This window comes from Odocoileus virginianus, chromosome 26 (genome assembly GCF_023699985.2).
Source record: "Odocoileus virginianus isolate 20LAN1187 ecotype Illinois chromosome 26, Ovbor_1.2, whole genome shotgun sequence".
NCBI lineage: Eukaryota > Metazoa > Chordata > Mammalia > Artiodactyla > Cervidae > Odocoileus > Odocoileus virginianus.
The window spans coordinates 42482868-42499664 of NC_069699.1; the positions used below are offsets into that span (position 1 = coordinate 42482868).

The 16797-nt window shown below is 37.3% G+C and overlaps 1 protein-coding gene across 3 annotated transcripts in view; it reads right to left on the reverse strand.

Annotated features, from left to right (window-relative positions):
• CACNA2D3 (calcium voltage-gated channel auxiliary subunit alpha2delta 3) overlaps positions 1–16797 on the reverse strand; it is an 848944-nt gene that overhangs the window by 30487 nt on the left and 801660 nt on the right. For all 3 annotated transcript variants that reach the window (XM_070455902.1, XM_070455901.1, XM_070455900.1), the window contains one exon: positions 15820–15931. In XM_070455902.1, the coding sequence (XP_070312003.1) occupies positions 15820–15931 (112 nt within the window). The remainder of the gene's footprint in view (positions 1–15819; positions 15932–16797) is intronic.

A 16797-nucleotide genomic window follows, 5' to 3' on the forward strand; every position in this document is an offset into this window, starting at 1 on the left:
AGCCACAGGAGACGCAGGTTCGATCTCTGGGTGGGGAAGATCCCTTGGAGGAGGGCATGGCAACCCACTCCAGTATTCTTGCCTGGAGGCTCTCTTAGACAGAGGAGCCTGGTGGGGCTACAGTCCATAGGATTGCGAAGAGTCAGACACAGCTGAAGCAGTTTAGCACATGCAGCTCATAAGGCACCCACTTATCGAGCTTTTTCACCTTTCCAATTAGCGTCAAATGCCAAATAATGCTGAGTTCATCAGCAACTTCTCCTGTAGTTGTAAGAGGGTCAGCTTCGATGATGGCTCTCAATGGGTTATTTTCAACTTCCAACAACCAGCCACTACATTCCTCATCTTCAAGGCTCTAGTCTCCTTTGCAAAACTTTCTTGAACCACCGCTGCACTGTATTAGGAGTTCCTGGGCCAACAACAAATCGTTGTTGATGCTGTGAGTTATCTCTGCTGCTTTATGACCCATTTTGAACTTAAATAAGAAAATCACTCGAATTTGCTTTTCGTCTAACATCATTAGTCTAAAATACTAAATCATAAGTCTAAAATAAATTAGTTTTAGACCCTAGTCTAAAATAAATATAAATAGCAAGTAGTAAGTCACTAGCAAAAAAATAAAGCAAGAAATGTGCATTAAAATGATGTTCAACATAACCACATTTACTTAAGAATATATCCCAGTATCAAACAACAAATTCAACAATGCAAAAACCACAATTACTTTTGCACCAATCTAATATTTGCATATGACAACCCTGGAGGAATACGTTAATCTCTGGAAATGACTGTCCCCTAGAAAGATTGCAGAGGGTCACAGGTGGGAGAAGACAGTTTTCATCATGTCCATACGCACTATTTGATTTATTTACCAAGTTTGTGGGGGCTTCCCTAGTGATCTGTGGTAAAGAATCCGCATGCCAATGCAGGAGACATGGGTTCAATCCTTGGGCTGGGAAGATACACTGGAGGAAGCAACGGCAACCCACTCCAGTATTCTTATTGGAAAAATCTCATGGACAGAGGAGCCTGGAGGGCTATAGTTCTATGGGGTTGCAAAAGAGTTAGACACTACTTAGAGACTAAACAACAACCAAATTTGTGTATGATACTTTCTATCATTATTTATTTCATTTATGTATGTACTTAGTTAATAGTTATTTTTAAATTATCAGATATGGACAGGAAACATTGATGGAGAGAAAGATTCCTAAAAGGATCATAGGGCTTTGAATCTGGCATCAGCAGCTCCTTCTCCTTGGGACCTTGGGAAAGGACTCTCCTTACTCTGGACCACCTTCTCTTTCCCTAAGGAGAATCACAGAGTTCACTTTTCACTCGTGGGAATCTGATTTCTAGTTGTTTTCAAAACACATACTTGTTTTCAAATATCACACAAAATAACAGGTGTCTTAGCTACCAGAATTACACATATCCTCTCCCCTGTCGCTCACACTTTGGGAAACTGTCTCAAGCAGCAGTTTTATGAGCACTGTTTTAAACACAAGGCTAGGTTAAGTACTAGAAATATAAGAGTATAAGACATCCCAGTTATTGAATGCCAACTAAATGCCAGGTACCGGATGAGGTGTTTTTTATAATTATATCTTGTGATGTTCACATCAACCTAGTACCCTGTAGGCATTATTAGTATCTTCATTTTTACAAATGAGCAGGTGGCAACTAAGAGGGGTAAGTTACTTGCAGGCAAAGGTCACCCAATTAAGAAGCAAACCCATTGAGAACTAAAACCCAGTCTGCATGACACCAGGCCTGAGCTATTTTTTACCATAATTCCAGCCCATGGCATCTGATTTGATGGGAGAGGAAGACAAACAGATGCTTGATCAGTGATGGGGTAAGTACTGTGAAAGAATCTCCAAACACGTCTGATGGATATTTGCATGAAGCTGGCACTCAGGAAGCATATTGCTCTTTTCCAGTGGGATGTTTGTAGACTTCTTCCCATAGGTCAAGTGAATGGTGAAACTGCCAGTTTTCAAAGCAAACGTTGACAATGAGATGAACTCAGTCTGAAACGTGGCTACACAAGTGACTTGGTACCATGACAGACAGCCATTCAACTGGATGCCACAGGAATTTTCTCTGAGGCTTCAGAGTCAGGGAGACCTTGACTCAATTCACATTTGGTACTCAGTAGCTGTGTAACACCAGTCTGGAGACTTAACTCCTCTGAGCCTCACATTCCTACTTGGTGAAATGCATATGAAATGAAAAAATGGGAAGAAAAGTAATGTGGAAAAATGAACACGAAGTTCCTGTCATAAAGTAGGCATTCAATAAACAGTCATCATATTCTCATATAAGCTTGGATCTATCAAAATAATCCGAGATTCCACAGGCGAGTACTTCAGTAGAAATGGAATCATTGCGAAATGCGTAATTTGTTTCCCGAAAATCAGTGTATAAGTGTTTCGTTTGAGAAACATCTGAGATAATGCTTATAGCCTGAGAATTTATCCCACTTCCTTCAGACTTTGATCATTTACACCTCCAATAATTATGGATCATGAGTGATTCTTAGCCTCATATTGTACCCTCTCCACCCATTTTTCTTCCAAATGTACAAAGATGCCAGGGGATGCTGTGTTTGCTAAGGTTCTTGAGTAACCTCTTCTTAGGCATGAAAACTATATCGAGGTGAATGCCTTTCTTCATCTTATGTCACCAAGGGGTCTTCTTGTCAAAATCATAAGCAATCCTAAAACGAGGGAAGTGGAGGTCAACTGAGGAAAAAGAGAAAATCCAAGTCCCAAAGAAAAGCTGATAATTAAAAAATGAATTTCCTTCTTGAGTGTACAATATGTCTCTTGAAAAAGTGATTTGTGTCTAGAAGTTTTATGTCTACATTCAATATGCTGCATTTCAAGCAGCATTTCTTCTTCGATCCTTTGAGCTCCTTTAATACATCAGATGGGTTTTTAATACCCACAGGAATATATAAACTCTTTCCAAGCTAAACAAATGGAGGGCAAGCTGGAGAGTTAATAAACACACATCTATAGGGTTTTGGCAACTTGCTAAGCCACTTCAGGTGCAGCACTGGGAAGCCCAAGGGAGGAACACAGACAGCCCTTTGAGGTAGGGGAGGTGGGCGTCACAGCGCAAACAGCCATCAGGATGGAGACAATGCACCGCAGAAAGGCCGCTCGCAAACGTCAACAGTGTGGATACAGCTCTGCACTCCTCCATTCCGCATGCAAATAAACATTCTAAAAATACTCTTGGGCTCTGCTGGTCTCCTACCCTCCGGCATGGAAGAGGAAAGCCTCACTGTGCTCTGAGCCCAGGCAAACTTACATGTGCTCCCACCCAGCTTTCCCACACATTAAGAAACGTACAAATGGGAAATTGTTGTGAGACTAATTCATGTCAGGTAGAGACCTGCCTAGTCATTACAGACATGTGCCCCTCTCATTTTGCATCATGGACTCTTGAGGGAAAACAGTAATTTACAACATTTCCTGTACTAAAACCTCTCCAAACATGGCTTATCAAAGGGCAAGTAAAGATAGTAACATGTACACAACAATGGCCGTTCTATCTGGAACCTCAAAAGTTGTAATCATCGTTGCTTTTGGAAATTGGGCACTTTTCCGTCTTTAAGCATTTGAGAAAGAGAATCAGAAGTCCTGTCTCCAGTAAAGTGATTTACTGAATTGAGACTCAGAAGAATTGGTACAAAAATCAATCAGAGGTTTTAATCCCAATTATTCTAATGTTTCTGGACCACATTTTCATCTTCTGGCAATATTTCAACAATTCAAAATAAAGCTATCAAGACAAGCATTTACTTCTCCCTCCTCCCTTATAAATTTTAAAGCCAAGATGTTTTTAGCAACCAAAAATATACAGCACTAACTAGGCTGTTCACTCTAAGAGCTAATATTAAATGATTCAAGCCTAGCTCTATACTGTAATATGAAAAGAAGGTAGCTCTTTATTAAAGGATGAGTGGCAGGTCATCAACATTGTCATCAACATTACATGACACACTGCTGAAAAACTTAGATTTGATAGAGTCCTATTTTAAGTATTTTGTGATGAAAAAAATCACATCTATTTAGAATCCAGGAGTTATTCCAATATACCACCTTCTGAGATGCATGGACTTGACACTGTAAAACTCAAAGACAGGGGAACTATTTTGATTTCAGTGATATATGCTCTGCACATTGCCAGCCAACATGGTGAGATCTAAGTGAGTAAATGACACCAAGAGAAAACCTGGAGAAAAATAAAGTGCATAACCTTCAGTCTTCAAAGGAAAGAACTTGACCCTTGGTGTTAATTTCACTGTAGAGTAGGAAAGTTGTCTTGTTTGGAACTGAATTAAAGCCTGCTTAAAAGGGTTGATGATTATTTCATGGGAAATTGAATCACATTTATTTACACATTTAAAACAAGATTGAGTACAGTAGTTTGGCAAGAATCTATAGAGCAGGAGATACAAAAATATTTCAACAAATTAATGCATGCTTACAAATTAAGTGGTTAAAAACTGTTACATTTTAACGCCTACAAATTATATTATTCATGACACTAATGTACTCCCACTGGCAAAGTCTGTATCTAATTTGTGTAATGAAGTATCTGATCACTAGTGAATATGTGTAGTCCCTAATTCAGAATTCCAAGTTTTTTATGAACCGAGAGCTCAAGTAGATCCAAGAAGTGGCAAAACTCCAAGATCTACTTTATCTAGGACTGTCTCGTTGGAGCAAAAAAACCTCACCAACTACTTTTCCTGATTGAAACTATTAGTTTTACCTTCCAGGCTAAGAAATCTGGAAGAGGGGACTGACTGGAGTTCTGTGGTTTTCCTACAATGCTGTCAACACAGATGGGTGTGCTATAAAAATATTTCCCATTTATGAAGCATTTACTCTGGGCTGGGCACTGTGATAAATATGGGGGCTACAATTTTTTTCTTTTTTTACCCCACATACAGATCCTGTGAGGCAGGTGTTATAGCCCTTTCAGAGCTGAACGGACTGAAACCTACAATACTCATTGGTTAAAATCCTTGCATGCTTAAGTGCTGCAGCCCAGATGATAGCCCAGTCCCAGAATCTATTCTCTCAGTCTTTATTCCAGGAAGACACCATGTCCCCCTTGTGCAGTGGTTGTGTTTTACAGGTTGTTTCCAGAAGACCCACTTGGTAACAACACCTGCAGGGCACTCGCTGAGAACAGTCTGAAGAATTTGCGGTAAAATCGCCCACCCAGCCTAAGACCTCAACAGGAAATTGGATTCGTTTGTAGGAAAATGGAATCCCTGAACTATGGTTCTCTGAACTGTAGCCCACGAAACATGTCAACACAGCTTCCAGACCAATTACTTTCTTTCAGTTTAGCGGATAAATGAAAGGCGCGTGGGGAGAAGTGATGAGAGAAGAGAAGTGTAGCCACAGCTTTTGGGGCTTCCAGGAAGATGAGCAAAACTTGTGTGTAGATACGAAAGTGAAACTGATGGCAACATAATTCTTATGAAAAGCAGCGAGTAATACTACCCAAAAAAAGGACAGACACATACAAAGACACACAAAACAATAATATAAAAATCTAATTTGCCTTAGAAAGTAATATCTTGCCAGCACTGAAATGTGACAAGAGTTTTAAAGCTCTGGCATTAAATATGTGGCACATGTTTAATTTCATTCTGATTAATTATTTTTTAAATTGTTAAAATATTTAACTCAGCAATTGATTCAATTGATTCCCATTCCAAGGGAACCTTTGTGGATCCCTCTCTCATCAAAGGATGAGGGGGTATCAAGAAAAACAGCGATGTACTGGAAAATAGTTAAAACATCACATTCTTTTTAGATATTCAATTTTGTTAAGCTTGTTGACAGTCACAAATGCCCAGAAAATATGGGTTGAGTTGTTTTAGATTGCTGTTTGAATAACAGATTAATTTAATAATCAGTGGGATATTGAATGACGAAAATTATTGGTTAAAGCAGCCAAACCACCAACCCTAATGACATTCTTATGTAAATTCTTATTTTCTTTTAGGCTCCTGCATTCTTAATAAACCCTATATTTTTGAAAATCCCTTTTTAAACACTGCATACTGTCCCTCTGTTAAAATATATCTGTCTATGCTATAGACAGATAAATGTCCACTTTTGGAGTTGCCAATATGATGGTTTCTATTTAGAGCAACTGAGTCACCTCTTGATGGTTTTTCCATATAAAACCAACAAGGGCTTCTGGAAACAGGACACAGAGACTGAGCTAGGAGCAGCCAGTCTTCAAAGATTGTCGGAGACCAAAAAGACTTTTATAATATGGCTAGAACCACCTGACATGGTTTCCTGAGTTTTACCAAGATGTGTAGACACCAGGGTTATCTGATGTCTGACCATCTGAAGACAGTTAACAACAGCCACCAGCAAACTGCCGCATGAAGCACGTTCCCGTGGGAAGCGCACAGTGCCCTGGTTGCTCTATGGTTTGCTATTGCTTGTGGAGGAAAGTAATCGCTGCCTTGAAAATGGTTTGTAATGGACACAGTTTTCTATGTTCCATTGCGGGAGGCGAGATGTTTTTCTTTGAAAAAGATCTTAGTGCGTAATTTTTGAAATACTGTAATTTCCACCAAACTCAGTTTCCAACTCACTCATCGCCAAATGCTGTAGAATTGTGTTATTTTTGAATGTCACTGCTGCTGACCTGAAGTTACCTACGAAGCTAGTCAAAAATTAGTAACTATTTTAGAGGACTCATCCTGCAAAAGCTCATTCTTTCCAAGGCGAAAGTTGACAAATTTCTACACGCCTAGAACATAAAGCAGGAGGGCAAATTCAGCTGCTCGTTTGCCACTAAACCTATTGGCCATTGTACTGAGAAGTCTACCTGCTGTCACAAAGAGACCGTCAACAAAAGCCAAATAACAGTATTTCCGTCGTTGACATACTGCAGTCCAAGAATACAAAGCTGATACAAAATGTGAAATGCTTTCTTCATTCTCTAATAAATACATACCTCTTCTAATAAATTTTACTTCATAAAATGGAACAAGGAAAGACAGAGAGAATGAGACACGTGAAAACAAGAATAAAAGAATTTAATCCTTCAAAAGCTGTCAGTGAGACTATTCTTTATGAATCTGTTTTGATGTGATAAGAGCATCATATCAAAAATTTGTATCAAAGCCTCACAAAAATTTTTGGATGAGGGAAAAAAACTAGTCATGAATTGACTTTTCATTCCACTAGTCACCCCAGCCAACTTGTTAGTTTCTAATCCCTAAAAAGAGGAGGAGGAGAATGAAGAGGAATAGACAGCTGAGGCGGCTCGATGAGGACCAGACTGTGTGTGTGTGCTGGGGGCTACATTCAGAGGTGCAGCAAATGGCCTGTCTGAATCAAAAGTTTCTGCTTCAAAGGTTGGTCTAGCATCACCGTTACTGTTGTTTCTCCCATCATCTGAAATCTGATCATTTTTCTTCCCTTCCTTGAAACTTCTGTTGGTCCACACTGGGGTCAGGGCAGCAGCTTAAGTCCTTACAGGACCAGTGCTCTGTGAAGGTCAAAGGGGCCACAGTCCTCGCCTCCTTGCTTCTCACCTCCACCTCTGTGTCCCAGCTTCCCATGTAAAAACTTGTTGAACAAACCACAATTTTTGTTGTCTCCACAAGTCTCTTCCTTCTGTCTGGATACTCCTACTTGCTAACTCCTCTGTACTTGGCGTTCTTACATTAGATGCTACTTTTATCCAGGAAGCTTCTCTCTCTCTCTCTCTCTCTCTCTCTCTCTCTTTAATTCTATGCTTTCTTCAAGTAGTGTTCTTTTTAAAAAGTATGTATTTATTTGGCTCCACTGGGGTCTTAGTCGTGGCACATGGGATCTTTCTGTTGCAGCATGTGGACCCTCTAGTTGTGGCATGTGGGCTTAGTTGCTCCATGGCACATAGGATCTTACTTCTTTTACCAGGGATCAAATCTGCACCCAATGCACTGCAAGGCAGATTTTTAACCACTGGACCATGAGGGAAGTCCCAGGGAAGCCTCTATTGACCACTCCAAGCCTCGCTTCCATGCTGTTGTGTGAAATTTACTCTTTTGTCCTGGCCTGAAGCAAGGAGGGCTGACACTGCCTAGTTACTTCTTTGTAAACTACACGAGGAAGGAATCATGTCTGCCTCATTCACTGCTAACTCCCCACAGTGTAGCCCAGTGTCTAGGATATGACACACAATCAAGAAATGTTCACTGAAGTTCTAAGCTAGTTTTAATTTTTTTTCCTAAAGTCCTATTTTTTTTTTCCCTTGGCAAATTTCTTAGAAACCTCCTTTAAGGTAATTTATGTATCAGCTCTCATATCTTAAAAACTAAATTGTCATCTCACAAATTGGAGTCCCTTGACAGCAAGATCAAACCAGTCAATCCTAAAGGAAATCAACCCTGAATATTCACTGGAAGGACTGATGCTTAAGCTGAAGCTTCAATCCTTTCACCACCTGATGTAAAGAGCCGACTCACTGGAATAGATCCTGATGCTGGGAAAGATTGAAGGCAGGAGGAGGAGGAGAAGACAGAGGATGAGATGGTTGGACGGCATTACCAACTCAATGCACATAAGTTTGACCAAGCTCCAGGAGATGGTGAAGGACAGGGAAGCCTGTGTGCTGCGCTCCATGGGGTTACAAAGAGTTGGACATGACTGAGTGACTGAATAATAACAACAAACTAGATATTAGAAACAGGCAAAACCAATCTAACGATATTAGAAATCTAGAGAGTGGTTATCATATTGTAAGTGGAGGTTGTGCTCGGAAACGGGGAGGTGGAGGACCTCTTGTGAGGCTGGTAATGTTCTTTCACTTCTTAGCCTGAGTGCTGGTTACATACATGTGTCTCCTTTGTGAGAAAACTAGTCAACCGGCAAACTTACGGTTTGTACACTTCTCTGTATCTGTTCTATGTTAATAAAAATTTTAGTTAAAAAGAAAGAAAAGGGACTTCCTTGGTGAGCCAGTGGCTAAAACAGCTAATACAGGGTGCCTAGTTTCCATCCCTGGCCAGGAAACTAGATCCCACATGCCACAATTAAGTCCACATGCCCCAACTATTAATAAAAGATCCCTGATGCCATAATGAATACTGAAGCTCCCGAGTGCTGCAACTAAGACCTGCTGCAGTCAAAAACAAAAAAATAATTAATCTTTAAAAAAGGAAAAGCACAAGTCCTTGTTTCTCTCCTCACTCAGAATCCCCAGAATCATTACTGTTTTTTGCCTCCATAGTTTTTGACAGAGCTGCTGGGCAGTGGCCTTGAAATAAAGCTTCGAAAGCAAAATCTTATCTTTTCACTGCTGCCAGCAAATTATACATGGCCTTCTTAACTTCCCAACCTCCTATGGGTTTTCAACCCACACTCCTGTGAGTGTGGAATTTACACTGTGAAACAGACTAGTCATGGGAGGTGTCAATACCTCAGCATCTACTTCATTATCTTATCCATCCTTGACTTCCCTAAAGCACCCTACACAGATTCCAGGATGTAGCAAGAACACATTTACCTCCCAGCAAATGAAAGGTGGTCTTCTGTTTAGTTTGAAATCTTTATTTTCATCAAGCAGCGTTCATCTCTTTGGTTTCTAACTGCAAGTCAACAAGGAAAAATACTGCTTGCCCTAGCAGTTGTCCATCTTGGTTCTATTTGTTTTCTCACTTAGAATGGAAATGAGAAAGTTAACTTACTCCACTAAGTATGATCATCTATCATCTGCTAAGATATTGGTCACCTCATGGAGTTTGTAGTCATGAGGACTGGGGAGATGATACCCCTCTGCTCAAAAGGGTTCAGGAGTATTATAAAACCAATGGAGTCACTTGACAGAGCCACAGAGCCATGAATAGTCAACAGAACTTAAGTTATACACGAATTGGTCATCTGAGAGACCTCTTTCTCCAGGGAATTCTATAGACGTGAATTGATGGTAGACTATGAAAAGGCACAATGACATTTCAACAGAATGGTTTCTGGAGGTTAAAAATTTTTTATACTAAGTTGGTATGGTATTATACTTGTGTTAAGTGTGGCATGGGCTTCCCTGGTAGCTCAGCTGGTAAAGAATCCACCTGCAATGCAGGAGACTCTGGTTCGATTCTTGGGTTGGGAAGATCTGCTGGAGAAGGGATAGGCTACCCATTTCAGTATTCTGACCTGGAGAATTCCATGGATTGTATAGACCATGGGATCGCAAAGAGTCAGACACGACTGAGCGACTTTTACTTTCAGTTAAGTGTGGCTATATATTGAATACTTACTCTCTTTCAAGCACTATGTAAATTCATAGCATAAATTTTCCCACTTACATCTACAAAAAGCCAATGCTATGCTCACTATTATTATCCCCCAAATTACCCAGGAAGAAGCTGAGTTTCAGAGTTTTGGTTTTTACTCAAGGTCACACAATTTGCAGTTCATGACATTAGGACTCACACTCTGAACCCTCTGACTCCATAGGCCCTGCACTAAACCACTGTACTTCAGTGCTTTCCTGTGATGGTTCTGAAGTCCTCAGCTGATACAGTAAACTATAAGATGGTGCACTGGGCAAAGATAGAAGCTGTCTTGTTCTAAACACTTAGAGATGCTGGATGAAATAATAAAATAAAACAAGTGTGTTTAAATGCAAAAGAACTTACAAGAAAAGACACTAAGAGCCCACTTGCACATTTACAGGCTAAGTGTAAAATCCTATCTGCTGCTGTCCAGGACTCTGAATGGGATAAAGAATATTAGTGTGAGAAAACTTTAAGCCTAAACTACATGCTGCTTACGAAAAATATTTATTCTAGTTATACAATGCAGGGACTCCTAAATACAAAAACTTGCATAACAATTATTCCCAGGCAGTCAATACCAATAGGACACATGATCGAAGTCCAAGTGTAAGTCTATTGTGAGGAGAAACCCAGGCTCTAACCTTTTCCCACAAAAATAATAAATAGCAAAGATCAGTTCACAGTCAAAAATGACAAAACACATGAGAAATGATCAACCAGGAAAGAAAGCAGACACAAGAAACAACAGGATTGGTACCTTCAGAAAGTTAACTATTAAAACAATCTTAAAAGGCCTTTATTATCATGTGTAGAAACTTAAGAATAAGGTTCTATATAAAAAAAAAATACAGATTTTTAGTAAAAGCAAATAAAACTTCTAGAAACAAACAAACACAAAACAACCTTATTAAGATCAGAATGGATTCTCTGCACACCTGAAAATAACGTAAAACTGTAAATCAACTATACTTGATTTTTTTCAAAAATGCAATACTTTAAAAAAAAATCTCAGTGGACTCTTTAAGCAGACTAGACACAATCAAAAGGAAATTAGTGAACTGTAATATGCTTAAGGAAATTATATAGAATAAAGTACACAAACAGAAATACATTTAAATCTAAATACACTTCAGTGATACATCAGAACATTAAAGAGACACATTTTAAAAACCATCAGAGAGGAATGAAAAGCCAGACTACTTATAAAGATGCAAAACTAAAAGTCATAAGACAATGGAATAGGATTTTTTAAATACCAATTTGGATAGTATGAAGTTAAAGTATCACTGTAGAGTACATATTAAATAAGAATTTAAATAAAGAATGAGATAATTTATCACTCCCAGATCATTCTTGAAAACAATTTCTAATATACTGTAGAACCAAAAACAATAGTCTTAAAAAAGGCAATGGTAAGTAAACAAAGTAGTAAGCATCTCATTTACTATAGGCAGCAATAATAATAATAATAATAATAATATACTTGGTAGGTTAAGAATACAGTAGGACTAGAATGTTAGAAAATACTACATGAAAGAGATGAGATATAATCCAAGTCAGAGGTCCTAAGGCCTTGTTTGTTCTGGAGTAACAGATCTTCCTGGAAGGAAGAAATCCTGACCAACTGAAACAGAATGTATACTTTAATGGAATACACTAGCATACTAATAAGGGAAAAAAGGGAATGGAGAAAAGAGAATGAATATAATAGGTGGCAAAAAAGAAAGAAAAAAGAAAAGAAAAAACATGGGGAAGAAAAAACATAAAATGATAGTAGAAATGCATCCAAACTTACTGGTAAGCACAATAAATTTTAAGATTAAATCTGTCAATAATAGAGATAATAAAATTTTAAATCCAGCTACATTCTATTTATAATTGTAATGCATAATGACAAAAAAGTCAAAAATGTGTGTGTGGGGGGGGGTAAATGTGCCTAGGAAATATTATCTAAAGAAGTTCTAATCCTATGCTATTAGCAAACAAAAGAGGCATTAAAGCATAAAGCACTTCCATATAAAGAGGGTTAGTACACAAAAGATAAAAGGAATGGTTTATTAGGAAGCTACACCACCCTTGAACAGAAATGTCCATGGTAACATAGCTTCACAATATAGAAAGCAAAACAAAGTGAATGACATGAAAAAATGGAAAAATACATAAGCCTGGTGAGAGCTTGACATCTAAAATAGACCAAGAAAAAAAGTTTGAAACACAATAAACACACCTGATCCAATGGATACATATTAATCTCTACACTCAGCTTTTAGAGAATAAAACTTGCTTTTAAAACCACAGAGACAAATACTAGAATACAAAGCAAGTCTCCACACATATTAAAACACATTTGTTATATAGACAACACTGTCATTTAGTTAGATATTAATAATAATAATAATAAAAGATAGCCTTAAAACCCATAGATTAGGAAATCTTAAAACACTATTTAAAAATTTACAGATCAAAAAAAAAAGGTGAAAGTTAGAAAACTGTTAGAGCTGAATAACAATGAAACTATATTAAATTCACAAAGATAAACTGGAATGTAGGGAGAAATCATATATATATATATATATATATATATATATATATATATATGTTTACATACAAATGAAGCTGAAAAAGTTAAGCATCAAACACAAAATGGTAGAAAAATTAAAAAAAAAAAGAGTAAATCCCCAAAACATAGAAGATAACGATACACTGAAAAAGCAAAATAAATGAAACAGAAAGTCAAAGAAACAGAGAGAATGAAACAAACTAAATGATGATTCTTTGGAAAGAAAAACAAAACAGACATATCTGTGCCAGTGTCGAGAGGGAGAGAGAGAGGAGAGGAGGAAACAGGAGGGACCGAGGGAGGGAGATGGGGAGAGTGAGAGTGATTTAAAAGGGGAAAATCACAAATGAGGTAACCGTGTAATAAAAAGACACTATTTACAAATGCATGCAAGCATGCAATAAACTTTAAGAGTAAGATGCAATAGGCGATTTTCTGAGAAATATAATCACCAAAATCATCTAAAAAAGAAATGGAAATTCCAAAGAGATATTATGTAACCATTAAAGAAACTAATAGAGTAACTGAAAATGTACTCACACAAAAACAAACAAATAAGCAAAAGCCCATCAATCACTGATAGTTTTATGGGTTTTACTAAATCTATAAGAGGCAGATAATTTAATCTTACACAAAATGTTAAAGATATTAGAGGAAGAGGAAAGACTCTTCAAGTAAATTTGTGACAATAAAATGATCTTAATAGCAAAGTCAAATGAAAGGGAGGCAAAGTGCAGACCACTCCTCTTTATGAACACAGATGCAAATATTCACAATATAGTATGAGCAAATGAATCTAGTAATATGAATTTTGTCCCGTTTTTTATAATCAATGAAAGTCAATCCTGCAAAACCAAGTATGTTTCATATTATATAACCCATCTACTATTAAAGACATTTATAATATATATGACATAGCTCATGATTTAATTTTTTTAAATTACATTGGTGAATCAACATATTAAAAATTAAAATTATTTTAATGATGATGCAAAAAAATATTTTTTCATACATTTTGTCATCCATTCAAGTTTCATACAGTAACAACCAGAGCAACAAGTACACTTGAAGAGGTTTTCCTTAACCTAATAAATGTTGCCAAAAACTCAGCAATTTAGAAGATGGATAATAATTAAGGTTGCACAACACTGGGAATGTGCTTGATGCCCTTGAATTATATACTCAAAATAGTTACAATGGTAAATTTTATATTATTTATATTTTCCTACAATTTAAAAGCCCTATAGCAAACATCATACTTAACATGGAATTATTAGAAGTGATTCTTTTAATTAGAAATAATACATGGTTTTCTACTCTCATGGCTTCTGTTCAACAAATGTATCAGAAGTTCAGTGCAATAAAACAATAATTAAGTGTGGAGATTAGAAAGGAAAAATTTTACAAATGATATTACTATGTATGAGAAAAAGTCCAAAAGAACCTAAACACAAACTATTAGATTTAAAAGAGCAGTTAGCAGCTGGGTGCAGGAGATACAATGTACAGAAATCAGTGAGATTCTCATATGTTAGCAATTACCAATCAGATAATATAGTATTAAATATATGCCATTTCTGAAAGAAAAATCCCATAAGTTGTTTAGGCATAAATCTAACATAACATCATGAAACTGTATTGAGAAGCATGTAAATAAACAGAGATATTTAGCTTATAAGTGGGAAGGTCTAATATCATAAAAATAGCAGTTATCTACAAATTAATCTATAACTTATGGTAATTGTAATCAAACCCTAATACATCAAAATTAATAAGCTGGCTCTAAAATTAATATAGAAAAGTAAAGAGGCAAAAACAGTTATGCTGACTTAAAAGAAGAATAAGAGAAAGAGATTTTTTTTCCTCCCGGCTATCAAGTCACATCACAAAGCTATAATAATTAAAGAGATATGGTGTTGACACATAAACCATAAAACCTAAAAGCAGAGCTGCACATAGATGGAAACCCAGCCTATAACACAGGTGTCATAATAAATCTATTGGAAAATTAAAAAATACTGAGTAAAAAGTGCTGGTTAACAGGCCAACTATATGAAAAAGGATGAAATTAGACCTCTAAATCATGAAACTCACACAAATAAATTCCAGAGGCACTAAAGTTCTAAGTGTGAAAGGCAACTTTTTAATGTGTTCAGAATAAAAATATATGAGAATATATGTATTACATTAGGGTAGAGACTAGTTTCTGAAACAAGGCACAAAATGCACAAGTCAAAGAAGAAAATAATAAATTTGACCACATGAAAATAAAAGCAAAAGAAAATTTATATGCATCTAAAGATGTCTATAAAAAGTGAAAAGACAGATCAAGGAATAAGAAGACACATAACAAAGCACAGGACTGCAAAGAAATCATATCTGAAACACAAAAAGAATGCCCAAATTAGTAAGAATAGACCCACCACTCAAGGGAGAACTGCTAACAGGAAAGAAGCCAGAGACCCCAAATGATCAATAAAACCAGTGGAAGAGGTTTAACTTCATTAATAATCAGGGACACTCATATTAAGCCACCAAGAAATAATTCCCAATGTGTCAGATTTGGGTGAATCCTGAAGGCTTGGTGCCTTGAATAAACATATCTGAGAAATTTCCCCCAACTGGTGAAATAAATTGCCAACTGTTCATTGGGATAAAAAACCAATTAGGACTTCTTCCAACCATCTACAAACTGGGCTAAAAATCTCATATTCTAGGACGTATCTTCATACATTTGAATGCTTCCCAAACTCTAAACGATCCCTCTAACGAAGCCAAGTGGTGCTCCTTCCAAGCTGATGAAAACAGCGCCTCACACAAGAGGGCAGCCATGTTCCCAGCCCTCAGTGTAACCCTGGGCATGGCAGCCGCGCCGGCCCATCCGGGAAAGGTCTCTACCAAACAGAAAGGGGCGGCGGGGAGCAGGGGTGCTTACTTGGAGCAGTCTTCACAAGCAATGTTCCCTGAGGTTTCCTTGATGGTGCGCTCAGAGACGAACGCTGGATACTCAGTGTCACAAGGCTCCAGGGTCTGTTTCAATTTCTGGGCTGTAGGGATAAGGGGGAAAAAAAAAAGATAAAGAATACAAGGCACTGACTTTGTTGTGACTGGCAGCCCATAGTAACTCAGAACGCAGTTCTGCTCCTGCTGCTCTGTGATTTTTCTAGGCACAGCATAATGCATTATTTTCTAATTAGTCAAGTGATTTCATCTGCCAAGCAACTCTATAAGCTATAATTCCTCAAGCAGTTCTGTTGGCGTGATCAACTATCATTTATGCATCTCAAGAATTCTACTTTCTGGTACAACATCACTCACTGGGTCTCTGGCCTCAGACTTATGTGACCTCAGCAACAAAAACACACACACACATATACATCCAAATAAATGTATAAAATATAAGCTATACTGTATTATTTAGGGTGAGATAGAGGTCATAATACAATTGCATGGTTTTATTACAGAAACAAAATTGAAATATGGAATAGTAAAATACGTAATGTCTATGAAACACAGCCATGAACCTAATCCCACTATTGTGAAGTTCCTTGTGCAGAAAGATAGTACTAAATAACCCTGGTACATGGGTAAGCACATAGTAGGTACTTGGTAAGGGCTTGGTGGTCTATTAAATAATTTAAACAAGTTACGTCCAGTAGGAAAATTTCAAAACCTAATATTTTAAATTTGTAAATTAGGCATGATATACTTCTTCTATTAGAGGTTGATGTGAGAACTCAATTAAATAATATATGCTGAGTACTTAGGGCAATACCTGGAACGTAATGAGTGGTAATGTCAGTTAATAATAAAAGCAAAAATTTTATTTTCTTTTCTTTAAAAAACAAAAATAAAGGCAGTATTGTCATGAAGCCATTAGTGATGATGACAATGATGATAGATACCATTAGCA